Source organism: Sturnira hondurensis, unplaced genomic scaffold (genome assembly GCF_014824575.4).
Source record: "Sturnira hondurensis isolate 20B ecotype Veracruz unplaced genomic scaffold, ASM1482457v3 Scaffold0006413, whole genome shotgun sequence".
In the NCBI taxonomy this organism is placed as follows: domain Eukaryota; kingdom Metazoa; phylum Chordata; class Mammalia; order Chiroptera; family Phyllostomidae; genus Sturnira; species Sturnira hondurensis.
Window position 1 is genome coordinate 57,548,706 of NW_028079044.1, and position 26,699 is coordinate 57,575,404.

The window sequence follows — 26,699 nt, forward strand, 5'->3', positions numbered from 1 at the left end:
CTGAGTGGCCTGAACTGGACACGCGCCCACACGAACATATTTATGTCTCTATTTCTAGCGCGCTCTCTCTGTTGACATCCATGAGTCTACACTGTCCCCAGTTTTGATTGTTCTAACAAACTACACCACAACTTACTGACGTAAGACATGGCCATTTTATCATTCTCGTGGCCCCATCAGGAATTTGGATGGGTGTCGTAGGAATAGCTTGGTTTTGCTCCCCAAGATCGGGGGCCTTAGTGGGAGGGGGTTGGGCCAGACAGGGACTCATCAGCTGGAGGCCAGTGTCCACAGGCTCCCACCCACCCCACGCACCTGGGGGCGGGGGCTGGCTGGCAGCCAGAAAGCCCCGCCTGGGCTGTCAGCTGGGGTGCATGGCCTCTCCGCGCGGGCAGGGCTTCCTCATATCAGGGTGGCCGGGCCCAAGAACAAGTCCCAAGGGATGGGCCTGGCCCTGGAGACTGGCAGGCCACCCCTTCTGCCATAGGTCCCTGGTCCTGCAGTGGCGCAGCCAGGGCCAGTTGTGGGTGGGGAAGGTCATGGGCAGGGCGGTCGTAGACTCCAGCTGTCCTCGAAGAATTTGGGGGCACTGTTCTAGGAAGCACCGTAGGGTTCATTCTCATTCTCTCCCTCTCTGTCCTCACCGTATTCCCTTTCTCCATAATGAGAAACCTGGCTGCCACTTTCGCCTACCCCGTGAGCATTTGTCAGTACCCAGCGATCCCCCACCTCTGCCCCCTCCCCACTGTGCAAACGCCCCTCCCTGCTGAGGCCTGGGGCCCAGTGTGGAGATGGTGTTCGCCCTGCTGGGCACTCACCCTGTCCCCCACCAGGTCATCCCCCGACCCCCGCTGGGCAGGTGCCTCCACGGAAGCCCCCATTCCCTGACACCCCAGGGTGGGTCTGTTTGCATTCGTGCTACTGGCTAGACATATAGGATATATGTCTTCAGGATATAACCTGCATCCTTTGGTTCTGATAAGTTTTGTTGATTATTTTTAATGCCTTCTATTTTTTTCCATTCCCAATTTAAAGATAATTCTTATTGTTCAGATGTCAGATCCCCATGGCCTTTTCTCTTTTTGTGAGGGTAAGCTGACTGCACTCCCACGTACCCCGAATCTCTGGGGTTTGACCTCTGGGAGTTGACTTCTTGCCCACACAAAGTCGTGTCCGTGTTCTTGCACAGCGGCCCCAAGTGGGGAGTCGCAGACCCAGGCCCCACCTACTTCTGACTGCGCAGTCTCTGCCCTGGGCCCCTGGTTGCTTGTGAAGGGAAGGTGCCCTCACCTCCAAGGCTGGAGTGATGCTCAGGCTCCTGTGACCACAGCTGGCCTCATGGCCCCACCTGGAGGCCGGGGCTGGAAGTGCAGCTGGGGCTCTGCACTCTCGGGAGCTCTTCAGCCTCCTATTGCAGTTTCCATGGCTGACTGTTTGTTTGTTTGCTTGTTTGCCCAGAAATTGACTTTCTGGGAGATTGTCTCAGCTTTATCTTCCAGTTGTTTAACTGAGTTTTTCATGTCTGCTGTCCCGTAATTCTGAAGTTAACAGTAGCCTGTCGTTCCATGGAATCATTTTCTCTCTCCTCGGATTATTCATGATGGGTTTTGGGGGTGTTTTCCTTTGGCTTTGGCTTTTCTGCGTAATTTGGTTCTTCCTCATTCTTTCCCCTTTGGTTTGACCTCTGTTCTTTTGGAGGCCGTAAATTCCATGATCCCTGCCTGTCAGCTGCCACTTCAAGGGGGGGGCATTAAATACTGAGACTGTACCCCAATGCACAGAGCTGCCACAGTGGGTTTGCTGGGGAACCCTGAACTTGGGCCCCCCCCTTTTTTTTTTACCTTGGACAGGTCAGGTTCCTTGGAGAACAGTCTTGCAGTCTCTTGCCTGGAGGGAGCAGGTTTTCCGGGAGCTGAATATAGAAATAAAGTTAAACTTTTACTTAGCCCCCATTTCTCAGGATACCTCCAACCAGCGCACCGGGCATCCTGAGTTCAGACACTGTTCTGCCCTCTCCCACAATAGAAGTCTCTGGTCTTCAGTGGTGTGAGGAGGGGGTAGGAGGGGCATTGCTAGGCTTTTCAGGGTCGTGCTGGAATCGGGGGTCGCAGCTCCTGGAGCAGACGTGGGCCTACCCTTCTGTCTGCGCCCCGCCCTCCCCACCCCCCAGAGGGCTGGGGGCTCGGGCTCTAGTCCGTGGGCAGTGGTCTGAGCCTCCCTTGCTGGGAGGGCTGGGAAGGCCCTCCTTCCGCAGGGAGCTGGACTGCTTAGGGCTCATCCCTCCACTCCCGGCTTCTACAACTGCCTTTCTGTCTTCAGTTCTCTTTGTCCTTTTTGGTTTAATTTTTAAAAAATTTTTTACCTTGGGAGAAAGTGGAAGCAAATGTATCTCGGCCTGCAGTTTTTAACCAGAAGACCCTCAGGGCTCTTGAATGCCTTCTTGGAAAGCTCTGAGCAGCCTATGGGAGCCTGACGGGGGTCGAGCTGCGAGGGGCTTGCTCCCAGGCCCGCTGAGCGGCTGCAGGCTGGCTTCTCTCGGTGCCTGGGTTCAGCGGGGCCTCTCTTCATCACCCCCCTCTCTTCCCAGCACCACCCTCAGGTTCGCTGTTCCCCGACTGCTGCCCTTTTTAAGAGACTGTGTGTTGAGATTGTAGATGAGCCCCACCCGACTGCCAGCCACTGTCGGGGAGCTCCAGGGACAGGGGGTACCTCATGCTGCTTCCCTGCTTCTCGGAAGGGCTCCCTGCTGGCAGGCTGAATCTCCTCCAGCGCAGTGTGGCCTGGCCCTGCCTCTGTCACAGGATCATGTTCTGTCCCGTTGAGTGTAGGGGGAGGTGCAAGCAGGGGAGGCTCAGGCGCCTGTAAGGCAAGTCTGGGTGGAGGACACCACGGGCACTGCCGCTGGGAGCTCTGCTCCTGAAGGGAAACATTGCCGCGTCCGCTCTGCAAAGACCCAGCCCGCCTCCTCCTGTTTCCACGGGGCCCGAGAACCAAGAATGATTTTGGGATTTTTCAACGATTGAAAAAACAGAAGATTTCATGATACATGAGAATTATATGAAATTTTGATTTCAGCGCCCGTAAATAAAGTGTCGCTGGAAGCTGGCGTGCCCGTCTGTTCACATGTTACGACAGTAACGTCAGAAGTCAAGACAGACCTGTAACCCACAGATCCTGGAAGATTTGCCCTCTGGCCCTTCCAAGGAGAAGTTTCTTAGAGGGTCAGGCCTCCCCGAGAGTCTTTCATGGTTGGCTCAAGGCGAAGGGGTCAGTGGGGTCAGAGTGACAACTCCCAGGGACATGGATGGAAATAGGAAGGCAGGACTGGTCAGGTGGGCAGGGCCCTCGCCTGACCCGCCTTTGAATCGTGCTGCGTGGTTCTCCCCGCCACTGCAGCCCCAGGCCGGGCTCAGGAAGCAGTCGGCGGGCACTGAGCCTGCTGCTCTGTCCCTTGCTTCGCCCCCACCCCAGCCCCTCCTGGCCCGTCTCCAGCCTCAGGTGTGTCCCTGGGACCGTGTGGGGTGCACGGAGACGTGGTGGGGAACTGGAGAGCTCGCTCCCTTCCCTGCTCGTAGCCATTCACTCTGTCACTCGTCCTCAGTTTGAGAGGTGACAGAACTGGTGTCACACCTTTCCCAGGTGGAAGTGCCCACTCAGAGAGACCCGTCGATGCAGAACAGACTCCGGCCTGCTGGCCTGAGAACTGCCTCCCCAAGGCTCACAGGTGGGCCCCGAGCCAGGGCAGCCACGTCGGTCACAGGCCATGGGGGCCACGGAGCACAGAGGTGTGGATACCCTGACCGGTGGTCAGGCAGAGCCCTCGGGGCCCTGGGGTTATTCAGCCCCACCCCTAGACACCAATGCCCTCAAAGGGAAGGGGCTGACTGAATGAGGGGCAGCACGGGCAGCAGGTGCCCAGCTTCCAGCCCCAGGTCCTGTCATGCAGGCCCACAGGGACAGGGGCCTTTGGGACCTGGGATCTGGCACTGTCCTCTGGTCCTCTTCTTCGTTTTTCAAAATAAGAGGCAGTTGAATGACAGTGGATTGATCAGCTTGCACATGCAACTTGAACATGGCCAACTCCTTTTTAGAAGGGGGTGAGGCACCCCATTGTTGGGGTATGCAACGGGCCTTCAGGCCTCAGGCCTCAGTGGCTCTGTTTTGCCTTCTTTACAGGACTGACAAGTCGACTCCCCTGGTCAGCAAAGGCCAGCCGAGAGGACCTGGTAATTGTTTCATTTGGAATTTGGTTAGTGGAGGCACAGGTGGGGGCGAGGGCACTGTTTCCAGTTGAGGCAGGTCAGGGCCCAGCTGCCCTCCACCCGGCAGTCACCTGCCCTCCATGGAGCTTCTGATGCCGGACTGCACCCTGCAGTCCCACTGCCTGCTGCTGCTGGGGGTGGGGCGGGGCAGGAGTCCCCGGCAGGTCTGCGCAGGAGTTGGCCCCATCTGTCTCCGTCTGCGACACCTGCATGTTCTGCAGCGCGCGTGGAGGTCACGGGGTTATTTGGCCTTTGGGGGACCTTTCCCCCAACAGGAGAAAATCCCAGGCAACTTGCCTTTCCAGACCTGACATGCCAGCAGGGCTTTTGCATTCATTGTTTCTGTCTCACGTTGTGATGGAGGGGCCTACTGTGAGCTGGCTCCTTCCGGTCCTAACACAGTGGGTCTCTCTGGCACAGATGCCCTGGGCCCTCTGCCCAGCACCGCGGCCATGCAGCCCCCCGCGCCTATGCCCAGGAAGTCCCAGACCGTAAGTGGACAAGCCCCTCCTCTCCCACCTCCTCTTGCAGGTTATTCCACAAGCACTCGGGGGTTATCCCCCGCCCCCCTGGCTGGGGTGCCTGGTCATTTGGACCTGGGTAGGACACAGCCCCAGAGCCCAGCGGGTCCAGGTCACCCCCGTGCACATCAGGTGCTGGCTGCCACGTCCCCTGCTCTCTGCCCGGCCGGGGTCTCTTCCCTTTCCCTTCGGGCCCCTCCTCCGAGTCCCCCAGCACCTGAGCTCCACCGAGCCGCCCCCTCCTGACTCCACACCAGTGGGCTCCCACGCCCGCAGTCAGGAGCCCTGGGCCCCGTACTCCGCCCTGGAGCGGGTGCCTCCTTGCCACAGTAACCTCTGACCCTCCTCTCCTCTTCAGACCAAGCTGAAGCCCAAGCGGGTCAAAGCCCTCTACAACTGCGTGGCCGACAACCCGGATGAGCTGACGTTCTCCGAGGGGGACGTGATCATTGTGGATGGGGAGGAGGACCAAGAGTGGTGGGTGAGTCGGGACCCAGGCCCGGAGGGGCGGGGCTGGATTCCTGCCCACCTGGCCTGAGGTCTCCTCCCAGGTGAGGTGCCCCCCACCCCCGGCCCCCCCACCACCTGAGTGATCTCAGGCCTGCGGCCACTGTGCCCCTTGCTGGCCTCAGGTGCTGTGCCCAGGCACACCCACTTCTGCGTGAGCCTGATCGATCCCCAGGTGGGGTCCCCCCTTGTTAGGGAGGACAGGCCACTCTGGCTGCAGTTTTGAGAATAGCGTAAGAGTCCAAAATGAGGCCCCTGCATTCCCAGGGGGCAGCCCCGGCACTGCCCACCAGGAGTGAGGCTCGTGCGGAGAGCTGAGCTCGAGGGCACCGTCCAGGCATCAATTGTGGCAGCGCTGCCACGAGCTGCGGCGTCCAGGTGGGAGCTGGAGTGGGGTGACTGAGGTGCTCCCCCTGGCCACCCTAAGGATCCAGCCTCAGCGTTCCCAGGCTGGGGGACTTGGGCAAGCTGCCCATGTCGCTGAGCCATAGCCTCTGGCCTGTGAAGGGCGGTCACCACAGCCCAGGGTAGGGGTCAAAGGCCCCAAGGAGAGGCACTAAAGAGAATGAGGATGGTGGGCTTTCGAAGCCTGCCTGGCAGGGGAGGCCCTGGAGCGCCTGGCATTGTCTGTCCGCAGGAAGGAGACCCTAACGGGCCCGCTGTACATACCACACTCAGACAGGGAGGCCAGCCAGGCTCGTGGGGTCACTCTGCTGTGTGGAATGTCAGCGTCCCCAGCAGAGTCCAGCCTGTGTAAGCTGTACACTCCAGCCCCGGGCTCTGCCAGCGCAGTGCCTGGCCACGCTGTCCCCAGGCTCGTGTGCCTTCTGGTGCCTCCCTGTGGCTTCTTTCCCCTGGAGGGACTCCAGTGTCTCCGTCCTGAGCTCCCTCCGTCAGCCTCACCACACACGACACAGGCAGCACAGTGGCCGCGGCCACTCCCGGGTCCCTGGGCGGCAAGGACAGAGACTGCATGGGGACCAGGACGTTTTACTGCCTCTGCCACTGCCCCCACCCCGAGAGACTGGGAGCTGCTGTGCCTTGCACACCTGCACACAGCCCACCTGCCAACAGGAACCACCTGTTTATTTCAAAACCTGCAGGGACATGGAGCGGCAGAAAGGAGACGGGGCTGAATGCCACCCACCCATCACCCCGGCCCTCTGGGCTCCCCAAAACCCAGGTTTTGGTGGTTTACTTTTCCACTTTCATTTACCTACGTAATTTACACTGTCGAGATCATACTTGACGTATAACTTATATAACTTGCCCACAGCAAAAATAAATAAATTTTTTGGTAGTCTTCATGAACGTATGACGACATTTAAACAGGGCCAGGCCCCGTGCGCCCCGTTCCGTCACGCTGCAGCTCACCAGCTCCCGACACTCACCTCCTCACCCATTAGAGGAGGCGAGGCCAGTGGAGGCAGCGGTCAGAGGGCTGCCAGCCTGCCCCCGGCCAGGACACGTGCCCCACTCTAACGGGCCCCTTAGGGAGGCCCACGCCCTCTGGCACGAGGCCAAGGGGAGGGAGAGACAGTGTTCCACCCTCGGGATTCTTTCTCAGGAGAGATTCTTCTGAACGAGTTGTTCCCTGCACCGCCCCCCAAATGCTCAATGCCCTTCCAAGCTTCTGCCATGTGGAGTTTTTGTAACACCCCGCACTCCTCGTTCCTTTCAGATCGGCCACATTGACGGGGACCCTGGCCGCAAAGGGGCATTTCCTGTGTCGTTTGTGCACTTTATCGCCGACTGAACTGCTACTGAACAGAAGCACGTCACAGATCTGCTCCTGTGTCGTCACTGGTACCCAGACTCTTGCCAGATAACCTCCTGCACGCCCTGTGCGGGAGAGCCACTGTCTCTGATGTCACTGTCCTGTTTCTAAAACTCAACGGCAATTTATATATAAGTGAATCGTTTTTATAATTTGTGATTTTCATGAAACATTGCTATCTACTTCTATTGGGAAAAACCGGATTGCCTGAAAGGTGAACTGAAAAGGTATTTTAACTACATAACTGAGGTCCTGGATCCCCAGAACTAGCCAACCCTAAACATTTGCGCCCGGGAAGGGGACTCTTCCCGCTCTCCCTGGCCCGTCTCTGAGGTCCATGGCCTTCAGCGTAATCATTGTTTAGGAAGCCAGTAAACTAAATGCCACCAGTTCACCTTGGTCGGCTTTTTTTTTTAATGGTTTTAAGATTTCCTTTGGAAGCCACCCAGTGTCTATTTAAAGCCACTCGGACACTGACGCGTGAGCCCTGTACTCTCCAGCCACAACCCGTGAGGTTGCAGCCGTCATTGTTTCCTGCATGTGCGTGCGAGCTGTTGTGCAAACCCCGCCTAACAGACTGCCGGTAGACTGTCACGGCACACAGCAGTTACAGTCCGTCCCGCCCCAGGTTCCGTGAAACTGTATTTCCTAAATGCGGTTGAAAACTAAGGGTGAAGGGTTGCAAAGGAGCTCTTGCGATGCTTCGCATTTCGGGGATCGCCGCCCTGCGCTCCCTTCATCACAGACCCCCACTGTCCCCACCGGCTGTCCCCTCCTGAGTGTGCCACCTCCCCTTTCTCACTCCTGAGAATGTTTACTCAGCTCGGTGTCTTGTGTTCATAATAACCAACAGGAATGGTAGTCACACTGTCTTGAAATTTAACCTGCCCCTTCATTTGTGACCGGGGCATTTCGGAGACCTGGAGGTCCGGGTAATGAAACGCTCCTGAACCTCCATTTCACTATGGAAGTCATCGCATCCTTCTTAGGCTTAAGCTACTGGGGCTGGGGGGTTAGGTTGTATAGGATAAAAGTAAAAATTCATTAGCCTAATGCACTTGGCTGTCATACCTCTACTCAGCCATTGTGAGTGGAAGTTCTTAGGAGGAATGTTGGAAAGCGTGGCACTCTGAGCGTGAACAGGTGCGTGGCGCCCACTTGGATTCTCACCGAACGTGAAGGGATCGGTTTGTGTGCGGACGCGGGAGGCTGGCTGCCGCGCCTCAGTTGCTTCCGTCGTGACGGGAGATTTGGTTGAAGCAGCCTGCCACACGAGACTCTTCTGTCGTTTTCGTTTTCACTTGCGTTGTGCTTTTTGTTGCTATTGCAAAGGAAGACAGAACAAACTGGAATGTGTCATGATGTTGTCTGGCAAGAGCTCTTTGCCTTTGGAAATCCCAGGTAAAATGTGTCAGGGTGCGTGGTCTTTTTTTTTTTAAAGCACTACATGTATCTTCACTAATTGTTTCTGATGTTTGAACCCTCCACTGGGTTAATTTCCTCATGGATTTAAGGAAGGAACCATGAGTTTTGCACAGTGCACTTCCTGTGCACTTTTAACCCAACCCCCTGCACCCGTGTCTCCTTCCAGCCTTGGGCTGCCTGGGCGCCGGCTGTGTACGGAACTGAAGTCGGCTCACACTGACGTTTGGGACCACTCCCAACGAACCTGTCAGGGTCACTGGTACATAAGTATCTGGGAAGTGTCTTTCCAATGTCCAATCAGTGGTGCTACTGTGCAGCAATTAACATGACTTGCCAGAGGAGAAATTGTATTAACTTCCCTGCTAATATCCTTTCCTGGTTACTTGCTCTTTGCAAATTAAAAAAAAAACAAACACAAAAGAAACCGTTGTAGATATCTATTTATATTTCGGGTTTATGTTCCATGAATTGAGCTGCAGGATTCTGGCACCTTGCGGGCCACTTCCATGGGGTCTGACCTCCAGGGACAAGGACTCGGGGACAGGCGCAGACTGGCGGTGACCGTCCGGTCTGCTAAGGGTGGGCAACGCGAGGCGCGGCTTGAAGTGCTCTTTGAGGTGTGTGATACTCATTCCTTCACTCGATTACTCTGGCCTAGTTGCAGCGCAACTGTGTATATTGTATAACCCAAATCAACCCTTATTTTCATTGTCCTTCCGCGGTGATTTATAATTAGAGCATGTTTAATAAATTTACTCGCTAACTAGTCATTTGACTAGAAAAAAATAAAGTACTTTTAAACGGACATGGCGTTATTTTTGTTTTGGGCCCTTCGGGCACTTTTCGTTGGATGTCCTCTAAGAAACCCACGAGCCTCCTGCACGGGGGTCTTTGAGCACCGTCACTCGTAACACGGCGGGGGTCTTCCGGGTGCTCTCCCCACTGGGGTGAGCACTGTCACCTGCTGTCACGTCACCCTGACGGCATACTGTTCACGTTTCACTCTGTGTCTTGAGTCGGCTCCGACACTGTTTCAAACCAGCCGTGTCCCCAGGCCAGAGCTCCAAGCCGGAGAACGCCAGTCCCCGGGAGGGGCTGCCCAGCAGAGGGTTCAGCTTGTTTGTGTTTAAAAGCAACCAATGAGGGTTCTTTGTTTAGTCCCAACAGGTAGATAACCTCAGTGAGTTGAGTCACTGTTAATAAGATGTTTTAATTGAAACAAATGACCGGTATTTTATACACAGCTTTTCCGCCACAAAGTAGAGCAAGGAATCCCTTCGTGTTTTCACACCAGCTCAGGGCTCAGACTGGAAACAGCTACTGAGAAACAGCTGCACTTTGCTCCCGAGCGGTCAGCTGCCACTCACCGCCGGATTCAGGCCTTCTCAGACGTCAGTACGGAGTCGAAAGCAGTGGACAGAACTTTGCAGATTGCTTGTGCTTGCTCCTGCATTAGGTGAAAAGGTACGGTGAGAGAGTTCATAAATGTGCTCCTGAACTTGACCAGCAAAGGTATAAACCTGCCCCTCTGCACACCTCTCCTGACCCTACTCGGCACAGGCGGCCTGGCTCAGGGCCTGGCCCCACGCTCCCTTTCTCCACTCCTCAGGGGGCCCAGGACCTCGGCCTTCAGGAGGGGCCGTCACCTGTCAGAGGAACACCTATAAAGCAAAGCGAGGGGGCCCTGCCCGGGGGGACGCACCAGCATCCCCCGCACCCCTTGTTGACTGAGAGCCTTCTGATCCTGACTCAGGAACGCTGCCAGTGGCCTCCCGAGTCACGACCAGCCACAGGTCACAACCAGCAGTCCACCTGGGCAGCGGGCCGCTGGCTCCTGACTCATTGTATTGGCCGGGTTTCAGACACGGAGGAAAGAGCGTCTCTCCAGCCTCTGCAAGACTGTAAACAGACTCTGGCTTTGCCACTGTGTTGGACAAGTGACGGACTAGCCAGGTAACTCGGACCCTCACCAGGCTGCTGCACTGGTAAACCCACAGGCTGTACTCCTCGTTGCTTGCGTTGGTGGTCTTCAGAGCCAGCAAGCTCCTTCCGGCTCCTTCCAGCCCGCTGTCGTAGCACACCATCCGGACGATCAGGTACAGAGCGTGCCGGTGCAGGACGTCCTGCAGTGGGCGGGCGTGGGAGACCACGGCTGTCTGCCAAGTTTCTCCGTCCTCACACACACACCCCTGTGCGGATCTGTTGTGAGGCCACACGTGCCATACGCGGCATGTCTGGGAGGGAGCGGTTTTCCCGGGTTTCCTCCCAGAAGGACGTCCCAGTGTGCGCAGCGTGGGGCAGTTTGCCTCCAGGGTTACACCTGGCTCCCTGCATCCCAGGGAGCAGGAGGACCTGAGCCCACGACCCAGCTCCGCGTGCCCACCCCAGGCCGGCAGCTGGTCTGCACGGGCACAGGGTCCTGAGGTGAAGGTTCTGGGGCCCCACCGCACAGGAGAGGCAAAGGGCAGCTCCTGTCATCCCCCCTGAAATGGGCCACGCTGAAGGCCAGCTGCCAGGAATGTTTACAAACCCACCACTGCAAACACGAGCAGGCCCTCGACACCCCAATACCCAAGCCACACTTTTCCTTAACAAACTACTTACATACTGATCCGACGTCGATACTTTTATACCATACTTGGAAACGCCCATGATAAATTCTTCCTCCATGGGGACAAAAGGCAGCTTGCCATCTTGCTGTGAGGTAAAAATACGATGAACGGCACCCGTTAGCAATCGTTCCATTAAGTCGGGTGAGTCTGTCTCAGGACCCAGCCATCACAGACCCCGAACTCTAAAGAATGTGGCACATGCAGGGGCCCAAGGGTTTTCCTCCAAAGTGGCAGGAGGAATCCCTCCCCTGTCTTTTTTTTAAAAGATTTTATTTATTTATCTTTAGAGGGGAAGGGGAGAGGGAGAGAAATATCAATGTATGGTTGCCTCTGATGCATCCCCTGCTGGGAACCGGCCTGCAACCCAGGCATGTGCCTTGACTGGGAATGGAACCACGATCGCCTGGTTCGCAGGCCCGTGCTCAATCCACTGAGCTACACCAGCCAGGGCTAGAAAACAAAGGTCTTTAAATACTCCAAGCTCATGCTAACTCATGGTCAGGACATGTGGCCTCGGGCACCATTTTTCTCAGCCGTGTCATGGCGTGTGCTGGGGGTGAGGGGTGTCTTATCCCTACGCCCCACGGCTTGGGGCAGGGAGACTTGCTTGATGAATGGTTCCCTAGCTCGTGAACATGTCAATCAGTATTTTGAGCTCCTCAGAAACAAAGAGCACGGCAGGTGGTTCCCCTGCCAGTTCTCCCATGTTACTTCCTAAGTCAGAACACAGCCGTCTTCTCCAAAATGAGGTCCCACTGGCAAACGGAGCACGTTCCAGTCGGTACGTGTTTTCGTGCAACTATCTGCCGACATTAAAGAGATGGTGGGAAATGAGCTCTAGCACCCTGCCTTCATGCTGCGGTGCCCACAACGCTATGTTAACCTCTGGCCAATCATCTCTCACAGTAGGTTTAAGGCGATGCCAAGAATCAAGGCAGCAGGCAAGAGCAATGCTATTGTCAACAATTTCGGCAAGCCAGTCTCTGTGGCGGTAGGAGGAGTTTAGCAGTCCTTATAGGAAAGAAAACAACCTGAGTATCATCTGGGGGGAAACATGAGCGGCTCGGTACTTCACTTCCATTAGCTGCTGTCTGTCTACACGCTGTTGGAGTGACTTTATATTCCAGACAGAAACTGGGCTACTAACTGTCAGTCCCCAGTACCCCGAGTTCCCTGCCAGGTGGAAAATGGGATTGGCTGACGTCTTTGGACAGACACGACTTCTTTCGGGAGCCTGAGGGACATTTAATGGTCCCTCTGCCCTGGCTTCAGAGAATGTGCCTCCAAGTCACAGACACTGGGGTCGGATGAGGGGCTCTCCCCATCGCTCCAGCGCCGCCATGTTAATGAACACAAAGACACGCAACTCCTCCATCTTCCTGACCTCGGGTCCTGCTGGAAACTGAGTAAACAGGTGTGTCAGGTCAGCAGCACTGAGTGAGTGTGCAAAGACCTAAAGCGAGCCCAAGGCAGGTGCAGCAGCGTCCCTCGGACCCCTTTAAAGACAAGGTGTTGGTGCGGAACTGGCCACCTCATTGGAATCTGCTCGTCAGGGAAACGAGGTCAGCCGCCCCAGAAAAAGTAAAAAGTGCTGCTGGGGGCGGGGGGGGGGGAAGCTGTGTCTGCCCACAGCGGCTCAGTCTCCACGCAGCACCGTGTGCCTCCTGAGACCCACCACGGCGCGCAGCAACATGTCAGCCGCGACCCGGACGAACTAAATCTCTCTCCCAAGCCATGAGCCTTATCAAACGGAATTTTTTTTTTACCTGGGCTACATCTATATAATTTATCAGGTCTAGTGGCCCTTCGAGGCTTTTTCCTTCAGAGAGTTTCAGCTTCTCAATGGCACCAACGTATTTTATTCGAAATTCTGCACAGGTGTCTGAGTTGCTGTTGCTTTGACCTACAGGTGAGAGAGACAGGGTGAGACGTCAAAGAAAGAGCCGTGTCACGGGGAGACCTCCAACCCCGCCCGAAGGGGAAGCAGACCAACAAAATACAACTTCCTCACGTACAAATCTTTTTATAGAATGGGAGGGAACTTCACATTTCACTAAACTTTTCTTCGCTTACAACATGCTAAGTATAAAATCTAAATAGGAATAAATTAGTAATACCCTTCATTTCAAACAAATGAGAAAAAATGTCACTAAGTAATGATGGAACCCTTTTGTGATGCCCAATGACGCAGCACTATTTTCTGGGTTCTTCTCTTTATCATTTTAACACTGAACTTGCTTTTTGTTTCAGGAAACCAGATGGACCTCTCCCATTCAACCAGAAAAGACAGTTTTTAAAAAATACTTATTTTTAGATCGAGGGGAAGGGAAGGAGAAAGAGTGGGAGAGAAACATCACTGTGTGGTTGCCTCTCATGTGTCCCCTACTGGGGACTCGGCCTGCAACCCAGGCATGTGCCCCAACTGGGAATCGAACCAGCGACCCTTTGCTTCACAGGCCCGTGCTCAATCCACTGAGCTATACCAGCCAGGGCTGAAAAGACAGTTTTTTAAAATGTAGATGGAAAAGGGTTGGACAGGAAACCCCGTCCATGACCAACAGCAACAGGCCCCGGAACTGTGTGAGCTATAAAATCCAGTCACTACAAAAATCACCAGAGTATTTACATCCACCTGAGTGAGGGGCTACCAGGTGATGACTTTCCGGTGATGCTTCCATAATGAAACGATGCCCAGCCACATACTGACACTGCAGAGGCATCTGGAAGGTGACAGACCTCATGCTTCTGGACCTCTGTTCTGTCGTATTTTCCTCTCTCCCTGCCCCCACCTTTCACAGATGGACTAGTCTACAGTCCTGGAAGGAAGAGTGGAGGGAGGGTGGGCCAGTGAGCACAGTCTGTCTCCAGTCAGACCCTCACCACGGGCCGGTCAACAGGTGAGTCACGTCCACACCCTCATTAAAAGAAGCCGTCTTCGAGTGCCGGTGACAGATGCTGCCCTTCACTGCCACATGCTCCTGACACTCCCGAGCTGGCCTGTCTCTGGGGACATGGCTCCTGAGTCCTCCCCGTCAGCAAGGCATTTGTCCTACACCCCATAAAGGACATCGTTCATGCTCTCCCACCCCATTTCTGTAAAAGCTATTCTGAAACTTCTAAATCGTCACCATGATCTTTTCCACACGCTTTTGCTCTAGGACCCGCTGAGAGCAGTTTGCCCCCCCTGCAGCCAACCTCCACGGCAGCAGCTTTCACCAACCACTTCACACCCCAACCCGCACTCCACCAGATCTCGGGCCATTGCCAAACCCTCACCAAACGTGGCAGAGGAGAGGAAAACCCAAATGCACGAGAACTCATGCCGCCCCGGCAAGACTAGCGGAGCCTCAGTGCGTGCCCCAACCCCTCCACATACCTGAGCTTTTGGTGGAGTCCGTGTCGAGGCTGGCGACGGTGCTGGATCGAGACAGGCCCCCGAGGCTGGAGTCCACGGACTGAGAAATGGCAAACACACGCCGCCAAGCATTTCAACACACGCAGAAGCCCTGTCGTCCCTCAGGTGCTCTAGCAAATGTTCCCGTTACTGACCTACTAGCGTTGCACCAACACACAACCCCGACTGCTCTTCCCATGACGCGGCACCGCACGAACGTGGCATCGCCCCGCCAATCTAAACCAAAGGCAGCACCGCGGTCTCCTGACAAGACACCTTACACTTCTATCGTCTGTGAAAATCTACACTTTGCTTTCACGTTATCTCCCCTGAGCCCACAAAGAACCCCGTGCAGAAAGCAGGCAGGGGGCAGTGCCCTGCTTAATAAGTGAGCAGAGAGGTGAAGTGATTTACCCAAGGTCACATCCAGGGAACACCCCAGACCTCCGACCTCAGCAGAGCTCCCGACTAGCTCCCCGCAGCCCCTCCTGCCAATGCAAGTCCAGCCAGTTAACTCCCAGGCTGACTGGCAGACCAGAGCATGACTACCAATATAGATGGCCAAGAAAAACACAACAGGAACCAGGAAGCAAGGCACCAAGCATCAGATACCTTGGTGCAGAATCCGTTAGGCGCACTAAACACTCCCCCTAGAATTCCAGCCCTGTAACTGCATGCAATTTCTATCACGTAAGAAATTTAAAAATCAGTGTTTCAATGAGACCATGTACAGGTCCTGCCCCACCTTTAAGAATGTCATGAGACCTACTAAAACAATAAAGTAGTATCAAGCACAGATGAGCGTGTGTCTAGTGCACAGAGGGATGTTAAAACACACCTAGTTTGAAGACCAGCAGCAGTCTGCATGGTTAGTACCCTTCATGCAACACGTGAAGAAACAGAATTGCACTGCTCGCCAATTCCGTCCCCTACCTTGCTCTTCGTACTGATTTCACTACTTTGGGAACTGCTACTACTGTGTCGCTTTTTGCCCTTCCGAAACATTTTTCACTATAGCTTGATCCACAGGAGCTCCCCTAGAAAAACAAACATTTAGTTACACCGAGAAAAGCAACCTGAAATCACTGTGTGCAGCACAGGGTAAAAATCATCAGTTTTCCAGTTAGCTCCACAGCACATTCCTCCGACGTAGACATATTTTCCTCTGACCAAAAAATTTGGATGCTATTCTTTTTTTTTCATTATTTGTTTTTAAATTCTAACGATCTAACCCACAGAATCAAAAAGGGCAGAAACCTGGTCATACCCAGAGGTGTGAAAAGCATTGCTTTCAGAAGTAACACACACATCCTTTAGTTTCCTAAATATTACTTCTCAATCAATTCAAGACACTGAGATTCAGTTACTGTCTCGGGCTCACATTCTGAAAATGGGCTTGAACAGAGGACAGACACTGTGCTGGGCACTATACAGGCCTTCAACCTTCAAGGTGGCAGTGATGCCACCCGACTGGAAGGAAGTGGCCCAAGCTGCACACCCAAGTCACCATGCTAATGATGGGCGGCGCCTGGTCTGGAACCAGGGCTGACCGGGCTCCAAAGCTCTCTCCGAACCCCACCCAGCTTCCCACGTGTTCTCGCCCTCGCAGGGTGCTGCCACCTGCAGATACGCAGGAGGACAGTACACAGGACAGAAACCCCTGCCCTGAGGCGGTGGAGAAACCACCGAGAGCCAGCACAGAAAGCGAGCTCCTCACCACCCCACAAAGCAGGGTCGGACCCAGGAGGCAGCCCCGTGGCGCTCCCACTCCCGTCGCCCTTCCGACGCGACCCGTCCACACAGGATACCGTGATCCCAGAAGCCGCATTCCCTGCCGAAGCATCGGTCACCCGGGGCTCCGCAGGCCCCACGGCCTAACATGCGCAGCCTCGGGGCTGGGATTCGCGATCCACGGAGGGCGGGTCCCCATAGAGTGCAGCTGCCGCGGCCCCACCCATCCGCCCCACCGCGGGCCCCCCAGTCGGTGCCTCCAAGGCCCGCGTTCCCGACCAGGCTCAGCCCAGGCGCCGCGAGGGCCTGGCCCTCACCTCACAACCACCGGCCCATCCCTGGGGTCATCTGCTGGTCAAGCATCCACCGCCTGACAGCCCTTGCTAGGGCAGCCACTCCCGTTCCAATTCCAGCGCCAGCTTTTCCGGCTCCCCGGCCCCGCCCTCCGGGCCCGCCTCGGAGTCGTCGGACTGGCGCGTCTCTGAACCCCCTCCGGGTTGCGGGACCGGTCTCCGACCGGAAGTGTAGGGGAGGAGCCTAGCGTCGCGGGCGCCGAAGCGCCGGAAGTTGTGCTGTTCTTGAATGGGTATTTTTCCCTCGTTGGTTCCCCGAGGTAATGCTTCGTATTTAGAAGGAATCCCGCGGCCTGTTTCTCATCCCTGCTTCGCCTTCAGACTTCCGAGATGTCTGTGATTCCTGCGGAGGAGAGTGACCAGCTGCTGATCCGACCCCTGTAAGGGCCCAGAGGAGAGGGAATTGAAGCACGGGCTGGGAGAGGCAGGGAGGGTTTACTGGAGCTGGAAGCCTCGGTCGCTACCCACTCGAGTATGCTTCTTGGCCTGCACTTGGCCGCGGTTGCTGAAGGGGTTTGGAGAACTGTTGTTCGGAAAGGGCCTGCTAGTTTGAATATGATTTTGCTTCTTTTTTCAGTTCTAGGGAAGAGTGTGTTGGAATTGAGGGAAGGGAGGCCTATGGAGGCGCTGGGCTCTTATTCATTAGAGAGCGTCACACCCTGCAGGAGCTAGTGGCACCGAGGCCGGCAGGATGAGATGAGGGCCTGGGTAAGGCTCTGACCCGAGATCTGGTGGAGGTAGTGATGCTGAGGCCGGCAGGATGAGATGTGGTGGGAAAAGAACTAAATCTGTGTCTTATTGCCCCCAGGACTTGACATTTGCGAAGTATGAAACAGGAAATCAATTAGGGCTTGTTTAGGAGTTTCGTTTTTTGAGCGTAGACCCTAAGAAAGGTAGAAAGTTGGGGAAGAGGAAAAGCAGAGGTGCTGAGGACAACCCCTCAGCCCCTGATTTTGCTGGGCAAGGCTGGTCTTTGGGAGGAGACGGCCTTCTGCCCGAGAAGCAGTTGGCAGATCTGGATGGTCTTAGGGAGGCGTGAGCAAAGGGACCTTCTGTACGCGAGCAGTGTGAATCCACACCGCGTTCGTTGTTAGGCATTAGCCAGCGCAACATGGGTGCATGCATTTCTCAAGAGATTGAAAGTATCTACCTCACACATTTACCAGGACCCTGTAAGGACTTGTTGAGCAGCTACTGGGGAAATAAATACAAGCTTCACTCTTTAGTCCACACCTGTCAGCTCCATCGGCTGTCCAGCACCATGCTGGGCTCTGGGGATGCAAATGAGAGGCGGGGCCAAGTTAACTGAATTCGCCCTTTTGGATGAAACTGCAGTGCAGGATGAAGAAGTACTGGAGAGAACGTTTGCAATAATAGGAGACCATACTTCGGAGTCAGGCCTGAATGCCAGTCCCTGCTCTGTCACTTGTTAGGTCAGTCACCTCTCTGGGCCTGTTTCTTCACGTGGAAATAACGTAGCAGGTGTCATGGGGAGAGTTAAGATTCTCTGCAAATGCTTACTATTGTAACTACAGGTAGGCATTGCACTGATGGCCATGAGATCACGGAAGAGGGATTTCTAGCAGACTGAAGAGAAGAGAAAGCTTTCTCATGCATCCTGGGACCTAGGCATGAGCTGAGTCTTACAGAATGAGTAGGAATTAAAGACAGGTGAAGTCCGGGGGCCAGGATGTTCCAGCCAGAGGAAGTGGCACGTGTGAAAACGAGAGTGGTCACAGTTTGGGGCCGATTTCCTCATGGCTGTGGCTGAAAGATTACCAGATGAGGTGGGAGAGGCCATCAGGGTCCATCCTATGAAGGACCCTGTGAACACGAAGTTTGCACCAGTCATCAGTCATAGGGAGCAACACGGGACTGTAAGCAGGGCAGGGACCTAGTGGAAATCATGTATTCGAAGGATTGAAGGTTGCTCCCAGCAGCGGTGTAGCAGATGGGTTAACTGAAGGGAATCTGGAGTGAAATTCAGGTGATCCGAGTGATGAGCAAGAAGACCTTGGAGTGAATGAACTGAGCAGTGAGTTGGAGGGAAAGGGTTTTGGAGAGTAAGGAGGTGCAGTCTGTAGGACTCTGTGTCGCCAGCTGGTCAGATGCACTGGAAGGGGAGAGAAGGGAGCGGAGCGGAGTGTTCGGGGGCCTAGGATTCCTGGGTGGGTCAGCTGCCAACTGCCGCATCATTCACCGCAGGAGGAGGAGGTGGGGTGCGTCTGGAGCACATTGCGGGGGCTTGACAGCGAGAGTGAGATGTCATTCACACGGGGCTCACTCATTTAAAGTGTGCAGTTCAGTGGTTTCCATTATAGTCACAGAGCTCTGCAACCATCCAATTCCAGAACATTTTCATCATTCGAAAAAGAAACCCTGTACCCATTGGCCCCAACTTTCTCATCCCTGGGCAATTGCAGATCTTTCTGTTGCTACAGATTTGCCTTTTCCTAACATTTTACATAAATAGGATTATTTAATATGTAACCTTCTGTTACTGGTTTTTCTCAGCGTAATGTTTCCAAGGTTCATAAGTTGGGAGTTTTTACTCATTCAATATCCTGAAGACTTACTGCATATCAGGCACTCCAGCTATTCAGCAGTGGATAGACAACGTCTTTGGTCTTAATAGGGAGAAACAAGTCTTGAATAAGCAAATGACTTCTTGTAGTTACGGTAGTTTGGTGTCAAGAGCAAAGGAGAGGAGGTGGTCAAGAGAAGGGCTCTCAGAAGGTGTCAATTGGACTGAGACCAGTGACACTGAGGAGCCACCCATGGGAGCACCAGCGACTGTGGCGAGAGCCCGCGTGGCCTTTCCGTGTGCAGGGTGCCTGTGAGCTGTCCCAGTGGGACTCCCTGAGCACCAGGTAAGTCTTGGCGGTCTGGACTACTAACCAAACCTGGACGTCACCATTGGCATGTCGGAAATGTGGGAGTGACAGTCCTGAAGACTGAGGAGGCCTCGGAGAACCTTGCAGTGTCAGCGGTTGACGTGTGAGCAGCGGCAGCTGAGAGTGAAGGGGTCTGAGGAGGGGGGCCACAGACCCCGAGAGAGCGTGAAGTGGGAAAGTGCTGGAAGCGGGGTGAGCAGGAGGGGTGACAGGCTGCAGGAGGACAAGTGAGACAAGGACTGAAGGTGGCTGTGTGCACTTAGCAGCAAAGAGGCGCTTCGCAAGGACAGTTTCAGGAGAGCGTCTGCTAAAAGCCAGGTGACTGGATTGAGTGAAGGTGAGGAAATGGAGGCAGGGTATGTGCAGCTCTTAGGAAGTGGGCTGGGGAAATAAAGGAGGAGCTAATGCTTAGAATTCAGGGATTTTAATTTCAGGGTAAGAACGGCTATAGTGTGTTAGAATGCTGATGGTAAAGTGGACGGTGAGAGAAGTGAGGCCGTGTTCCCTCCCTTCGAAGGGGTATCGAGTGGAGAACCAGGGGGCAAAGATTAGCTTTATCGAGCGGGTGTCAAACTCATCTTCACCGGGGCCATGTCAGCCTCGCAGTTGCCTTCAAAGGGCCAGATGTCATTTTTGGACTGTACACATACACCTACTTCTTAACAGTTAAGCGAGAGCTTCCAGATTTGGCCCGAGGGCCTTGTGTTTGCCACCTGTGCCTTAGAGGGGAGGGAGGCCTGTTCTGCTTTTCGGCAGAAATGGAAGGAGACAAAGACAGGGTGGGTGGTGAGTGAAGCTGAGGAAGTGGACAGGAACTTTTGGTGCAGAGAAAACCCAGGCCTGGAGTGAAGGGCGGGTGTGGGGAGTTGAGGAGGGAAAGTGTGAGCAGTTGCTCTGGAACCCGTAAGGCAAGGCTGTGCTGGGGACACTTACGGGCTGCCCAGAGCGCCCGAGTCAAAGGCCAGAGATTCCTGGTAGCTTCGATGCAGTTTCACTCTATCCACGTCCTGCACTGAGGTGTGGGGTGGATCCATCTCGTGGCCGTACTGTGAGGTCCTGGGGGTCAGGGTCCTGGGGTTAGGCCTTTGCACATGCTGGGCACGCCACACAGCGCTTGGCAAACAGAGCTGCTCGGTTAGTGTTGAAGGAGTGTGTAAATCATGACCCAGCGTGGTGGGAACAGCGTCCGAGAGGGTGAGGGATTGAGAGCTGGTGCGGTTTAGCTCAAAGTGTGTCTTAAGATAACTGGAAATTAAGGCTGTTAATTTAAGAAGAAAGGAAATTAAGTGCTTGGCATCACATACACTGAAATAACAGGATGGAAGGAGAGAGACTGAGGGACACGGGGATAAGAAGTTACTCGGTTTAACCTGTCTGGGAAATGCATATTATGCTCTTAAAAGTAAAAATTTTGAAGTGCTTGCAAGTTTATACTTAAGTGCTGATTCTAAAAGTAGTATCAAGTAGTCCGCATCATGGCCCACGTACATTTTCAGCACACCACAGTTGACCCCTCGCACTCGGGCTGAAGGCCTATGGGCCTCAGGTCAGGGCCATCTGCCTGGACAGTTTGAACAGTGGCAGCACCCTGCGCCCCCAAAGGCTGCTGCTCCCCGCCCCACACTCACACGGTCCTTCCCGGCCGTGGTGACTGTGTAGAACTCGCTGCCCCAGTGTGGGCTGCCAGCAGGTGGGGCGTGGGGTGAGCTGTAAGAAGTTTGAGTTTGTTGGGCTTCATTTTCATTGTTTTTCTTTCTCCCCTTGAATGTTTACAGTGGAGCTGGGCAGGAAGTCGGAAGATCATGTATCATTCTGGAGTTCAAAGGAAGAAAGATAATGGTAATTGCTGTCTGTAGTGCGGCCAACAGCGTGGCTCTGTCTGCAGTGGGTGCGGGGCTGTTCTGCCTCAGCAGTTACCGGTGTAGCTCCCAGAAAAATGCCCTGGTCGGTGTACGTGGTCCGAGCCATATACCGTTAATGTGAAAAAGTAGTGCACACTTGTACTTGGTGATTCGACAAAACCTGAAGTCAGCTGAGGAAGTACATTCTGACCCAGAAAATTGTCGGCCAGATCTCCTTCACACTCCCCCTCCACCCCTGCAGTGTCTAGCCCTGCCCACAGCCCCGAGCCCACGGGCAGCCCCAGGGCCCATTGGCAGCACGGGCCGCAGAGCCCAGTGTGGCAGCTTCCGCACTGATGTCAGCCTCGGGCAGGGCGGCTGCCCTCTCACCCCCCTCCTCGCCAGACGGGGGTCAGAAGAGAGGGTCTCCGTGGTCTCCTTTGGAAGGCTGGTCAGTGGCTCATGTCCCTCTGCCTCCACTTCTCTACCGTGGAGCCAGAAAACAGGCCGTGTCACCCACAGTCACCCTGACATTCATTTATTGTGTTAATTTTGTAGAAATTAATACAATTTGTTAGAAGCGGCCCTGATGGGAATTTATAACTCAGTAATGACCAACACTTAAGAAGTTGTCCCCAGTACCTTAAAATACTTCAGGTGCCATGACCCGGAAGCTTTTCTGTTCTAGCCATTGCTTTTATTTATCTTTAGAGGGGAAAGTAGAGAGGGAGAGAAACATCAATGTATGGTTGCCTTTGGTGTGTCCCCTGCTGGGAGTTGGCCTGCAGGGAACTGGCTTGCAACCCAGGCATGTGCCCTGACTGGGAATCGAACCGCAATCCTCTGGTTCACAGGCCCGCACTCAATCCACTGAGCTACATCAGCCAGGGTTATCGATGGATTTTAATAAAATGCGGAAGGTTGTGATCTCTTCGTCTGTCTCCCTAGCTGGACTGTGGGATCCACCCTGGCCTGGAAGGAATGGACGCTCTTCCTTATATTGATTTAATTGACCCAGCTGAGATTGATCTCCTCTTAATTAGTCAGTAAGTTTTTGTTTTATTTTTTTTAAGATTTTACTTATTTGTTTTTAGAGAGAGGGGAAGGGAGGGAGAAAGAGGGAAAGAAACATCAATGTGTGGTTGCCTTTTGAGCGCCCCCTACTGGGGACCTGGCCCTCAACCAGGCATGTGCCCTGACTAGGAATGGAACCTGCAACCCTTTGGTTTGCAGGCCCACACTCAACCCACTGAGCCGCACTGGCAGAGTTTTTTTCTTCACTAACAACACCTTTTCATGGACTTTTACTAGAAGAACCATTCTTTACCAGATACTAAGATTCTGGTATTAAAAGAATATTCCCTACCAGGAAGCATACGGCAGACTTCGAGTCTAAGACAGCCCTGCGTGTTGTCGTCACAGGTTAGAGAAAGTCACTGTGAAGAAGCAGTCGTCCTGCCTGTGGGGGAGGCAGAGGGGAGGGCAGGTGCTAGGGGTCACTGTGAAACAGGAGACCCCGACGGCCCTTTCCCGGAGCACCTCCTGGGGCTCGCTGTCCGTAGGAACTTCAGTTGGAAGCGGTGGTGTTTCCCTTTAGGTACCACTAATGTGCTTGTTATAATTCAGCTGCCACAGTGGGTTTGGGTGTATTCTTCTTCCCTCTCTAAATATCACTGATAAAATATTTTGATGTTTAAAAATGCTTTGAATATCCTTTTCTCACACTGGGACTGGCTGCATATTTTCTTCCCTCTGATTATACGTACCCTTGGAGTTTGAAGTCTCAGTGTGTAATTGTTACATAGAACGTTTGTTTAAATCCTCCCCAAGGACGTGTTTACTGAGTTTAGAGAGAGAAGAAGGGGGAGAGAGAGAGACGTCCATCAGTGTCTCCTGTACACGCCTGGACCTGGGACTGAGCCTCTGAGTTTTGGTGACAGGGGAATGGGACCGCCCAGCCAGGGCTGCAGAGAGCTCCTCCGTGCCATCAGCGGCACTGTGGTTGCGTTTATGTGACGGGTGACGGCTTAAGCACTGACAGTCCGCTTGTTCTGTTGTGCTCAGTTTCCATCTGGACCACTGCGGAGCCCTGCCCTGGTTTCTGCAGAAAACAAGTTTCAAAGGAAGAACGTTTATGACCCACGCCACAAAAGCCATTTACAGGTGGCTTCTTTCTGATTACGTCAAGGTCAGGTGAGTTACCTTGGTGGATTCTGTGTCATTCATGTGGTTCGAGTCATGGACCGTTTTGCTCTGTGAAATGAGACCCTCTTTTTCATTCACACAGATGTCATGAACTTAGTCATTCAATAAAACCTTTAAAATACACATTGTGTGCCCAGCACCTTCTTGACCTTAAAATCTTTATGCATTTTTAACGTTTTTAAAAATCTTTGTAATTTAGCTGAGTTACAAGGTATAACAATATTATATGAATGTTAATTAACACAAAATACATTATACAGTAATACACACATATACTGAAGTCTTATTTTGGATTACTTGAAAGCTCCCTGGGGAAGTTTTTTCCCCCTGCAAGGGGAAAACCTACTCCTTTATCAGAAAGCTTGTGATACCCATAGCACAGATTATCAGTCTTCAAATGTTTATTGTTCAGTGGGCATATTCCGGGGATGCTAGGGTACCATTTGTTATTTTCATGTGTGAACACAGAAGAATGGAAGTATACCCTTTGCAGTAAATATGCCGGCTAACGCTTCAGTGACGCTCACCACTAGCCCACACCATCTGCAGTTCTTTCCACGTGTGAGCTTCGTGGTGTAGGTTCTGTTAGGAGTCCCACTGTACAGAGAGAGGTGAGGAAACTCACCCCCGATGGTCACGGGGGAGACGAAGCTGGGATGGAGGCCGAGCAGGCTGGCCCCTTGACCACCACTCTCATGCGTTTCTGGAAGTATGTTGGCCTGATTTCAGAAGAAAACGCATGCTCTGCTTTGTAGAGAAATCTTGAGACATGGGGGAGGGAAGGGGAAAGAGGGAGAGAAATATCGATGTGAGAGAGAAACATCTTGGTTGTCTTCCATACACACCCCAACAGGGGACCGAACCTGCAACCCAGGCATGTGCCCTGACCCCGAATTGAACCAGCAGCCTTTTTGTTTGCAGATGACGCCTAACCAACTGAGCCACACCCGCCAGGGCCATACAATATAATTTGAAGAAATTATTTTGTAGTTGTGTCTATCATCCACAGTTTCTTTGAGTTCCAAACCTTTAAAAAATGTTGCCCGTAATCCTTTTTGTTGGCACCTTTAAACATTTAGTAACATATCAGCGGACGACATGCTGTACACGGAGACAGATTTGGAGGAGAGCATGGACAAGATCGAAACCATCAATTTTCATGAAGTTAAGGAAGTCGCCGGGATCAAGTTTTGGTGCTACCACGCGGGCCACGTGCTTGGAGCAGCCATGTTCATGATCGAGATTGCGGGCGTGAAGGTACTGTCCAGGCTTCTTTCTGCCAGGAGTTGGTGCAGAGCTGTGGGCCACCACGTGGTGCTACAGGGTATCCTGGAGATGTGATGTCACAACACCGAAACCCAGGAGCAAATCACGTCCCCACTTTGTCCGTTTAAGTATCACAGTTCATGCCCCCAGGCCGGCCGTTTCTGCAGGGGGTGGGTGGAGACAGTAAAGTGAGCCCCGGGGTGAGGGGGGTCACAGTCCCTCATGCCACCTGAGGGGCAGCAGCTCCTCAGGGTCCCTCCAAAGGCTGAGGGGGAGGAACCTGCTGTGTGGCCGAATCAGCTTTATGCTGAGACAACATTCACCATTCGTGTCCTCCTGATGTTCCAGGGACCAACAGAAGCCCTGCGTGAGTGAAGTGGTTCTCAGAAAGGACATATGAGCTCCCCTTGGTGGGAAGGCTGGTGGCGGTCCCAGTAAACTCATGACAACGTGGGGGCTGCCGGGCTGGCTGGAGCAGCGCTTCTTCCCTCTGGCTGCACAGGAGGGTCACCTGGGGACTCGGAACAGGGCTCAGAACCAGAGTCTGAGGCTGTGGCCTTGGCCTTTCGTTTCTAAGTTTGCTGGGTGATCTTTATGTGCAGGTAGAGTTGAGAAGCAATGTCCTAATGTAATAGCATCCTAAATTTTTGCAGCTGCTCACACAGCTTTTAAAATTTGTACACATTGAGTTGTCCTATATATTACAAAATCATTGCTTCTTGCTGTTTATCCAAAGGCGCAGAAAATAGCACAAATGTAGGTCTGAATTCTCATTAGAAATTTGATAGACACCCTCTAAGATTTTTTTAAAGATTTTGTTTATTCATGTTTAGCTTGTTGTTCAAATACAGTTTTTATTTATTTATTTTTAGAGAGAGGAGAAGAAAAGGAGAGGGAAAGGGAAAGAAACATCACTGTGTGGTTGCCTCTCACACAACCCCTACTGGGGACCTGGCCTGCAACCCAGGTGTGTGCCCTGACTGGGAATTGAACTGGCGACAGTTTGGTTTGCAGGCCGACCCTCAATCCACTGAGCCACAGCAGCTGGGGCTCCGGGATGTTTATCTTGCATTCTAGATGGTTTTCCCATATACCTCAATAGTTTTTGCCTCATCAGGCCCTTTTTCTCTGAGCTGTTCAGAGCACGTCTCCAGTTCACTGATATGCAGGCTCCCTTAGCGGGTGGTTCTGGCGGGCAGTGGTCCCGGTCGTTAGACTGGCTGGTTGGACACGGGTGCTGTCTGAGCAAACTAGGTCAGACACAAACGTCCAGATGTCATCGGTTCTCAGCTATTTCTTCTACTTATTTTTACTTTCAGATTTGTGATCTAAATATATTTCCTAATAAAATGAAGCCTTCCAAAATCCTAACTTTCCATATCTTTTTCACAGCTTTTGTATACAGGTGATTTCTCAAGACAAGAAGATAGACACTTAATGGCGGCTGAAATCCCGAACATAAAACCTGATATTCTTATCATAGTAAGTGTTAGTGCACTGCATGTAATTAGAGTAATTACAGAGTTATATTATAGAGTAATGTAAGCGGAGACTTTTTAGTGGGAAAAAATATTCTCATCTCACTTTTGTAATACGTTATTGGATATAAATGTATCTTTCTTTTGAATAAATGTACTCATCTTTGTAGTGCAGCCCCACTTTCTTGCTGTTAGATGTATCAGCTCTGTTCTGAAGTCAGACTCTAGGCTATCCTAAATATTTTTGTCTGGGTGAATTGCCCCAAATTCATAGATCATCTTAAAGGTTGTGCAGAAATGGCATGGTCCCAGGCCTTCGCCATGGAGACCACCTTGTGGCCCGTAGCACCTGCTAGTTTGTATGTATATGTCCTGTGTGCCTCCTGAGTCGCAAGTCCCAGGAGAACAAAAAAAATTAACTGTACAGAAGCTT

The 26,699-nt window shown here is 53.2% G+C and overlaps 3 protein-coding genes across 9 annotated transcripts in view; 2 read left to right on the plus strand and 1 right to left on the minus strand.

The window, feature by feature from the left end:
- Positions 1-9,297, plus strand: part of ASAP2 (ArfGAP with SH3 domain, ankyrin repeat and PH domain 2) — a 129,639-nt gene extending 120,342 nt beyond the window's left edge. For all 4 annotated transcript variants that reach the window (XM_037048684.1, XM_037048686.1, XM_037048685.1 and 1 more), the window contains 4 exons: positions 4,177-4,226; positions 4,683-4,753; positions 5,142-5,264; positions 6,972-9,297. In XM_037048684.1, the coding sequence (XP_036904579.1) occupies positions 4,177-4,226; positions 4,683-4,753; positions 5,142-5,264; positions 6,972-7,046 (319 nt within the window). In that variant the 3' untranslated portion in view covers positions 7,047-9,297. The remainder of the gene's footprint in view (positions 1-4,176; positions 4,227-4,682; positions 4,754-5,141; positions 5,265-6,971) is intronic.
- Positions 9,298-9,682: 385 nt separating this feature from the next.
- On the minus strand, positions 9,683-16,677 carry ITGB1BP1 (integrin subunit beta 1 binding protein 1). Of its 4 annotated transcripts, none has more exons than XM_037048690.1 (7): positions 16,547-16,677; positions 15,432-15,535; positions 14,481-14,559; positions 12,871-13,007; positions 11,097-11,189; positions 10,463-10,615; positions 9,683-9,939 (listed from the first exon to the last, which is right to left on the minus strand). In XM_037048690.1, the coding sequence occupies exons 2-7, from the start codon at positions 15,501-15,503 to the stop codon at positions 9,868-9,870; spliced, it is 606 nt and encodes a 201-aa protein (XP_036904585.1). In that variant the 5' UTR covers positions 15,504-15,535; positions 16,547-16,677; the 3' UTR covers positions 9,683-9,867. The 4 variants fall into 4 exon arrangements, with proteins under 4 accessions (XP_036904585.1, XP_036904587.1, XP_036904586.1 ...); XM_037048692.1 differs by having other exon boundaries at positions 16,597-16,665; XM_037048691.1 differs by lacking the exon at positions 16,547-16,677 and adding an exon at positions 16,307-16,531.
- Positions 16,678-16,763: 86 nt separating this feature from the next.
- CPSF3 (cleavage and polyadenylation specific factor 3) overlaps positions 16,764-26,699 on the plus strand; it is a 32,516-nt gene continuing 22,580 nt past the window's right edge. Inside the window, exons 1-6 of the mRNA XM_037048689.1 lie at positions 16,764-16,962; positions 21,252-21,315; positions 22,266-22,363; positions 23,382-23,510; positions 24,602-24,779; positions 26,181-26,270. Coding sequence (XP_036904584.1) covers positions 16,913-16,962; positions 21,252-21,315; positions 22,266-22,363; positions 23,382-23,510; positions 24,602-24,779; positions 26,181-26,270 — 609 coding nt within the window. The 5' untranslated portion in view covers positions 16,764-16,912. The remainder of the gene's footprint in view (positions 16,963-21,251; positions 21,316-22,265; positions 22,364-23,381; positions 23,511-24,601; positions 24,780-26,180; positions 26,271-26,699) is intronic.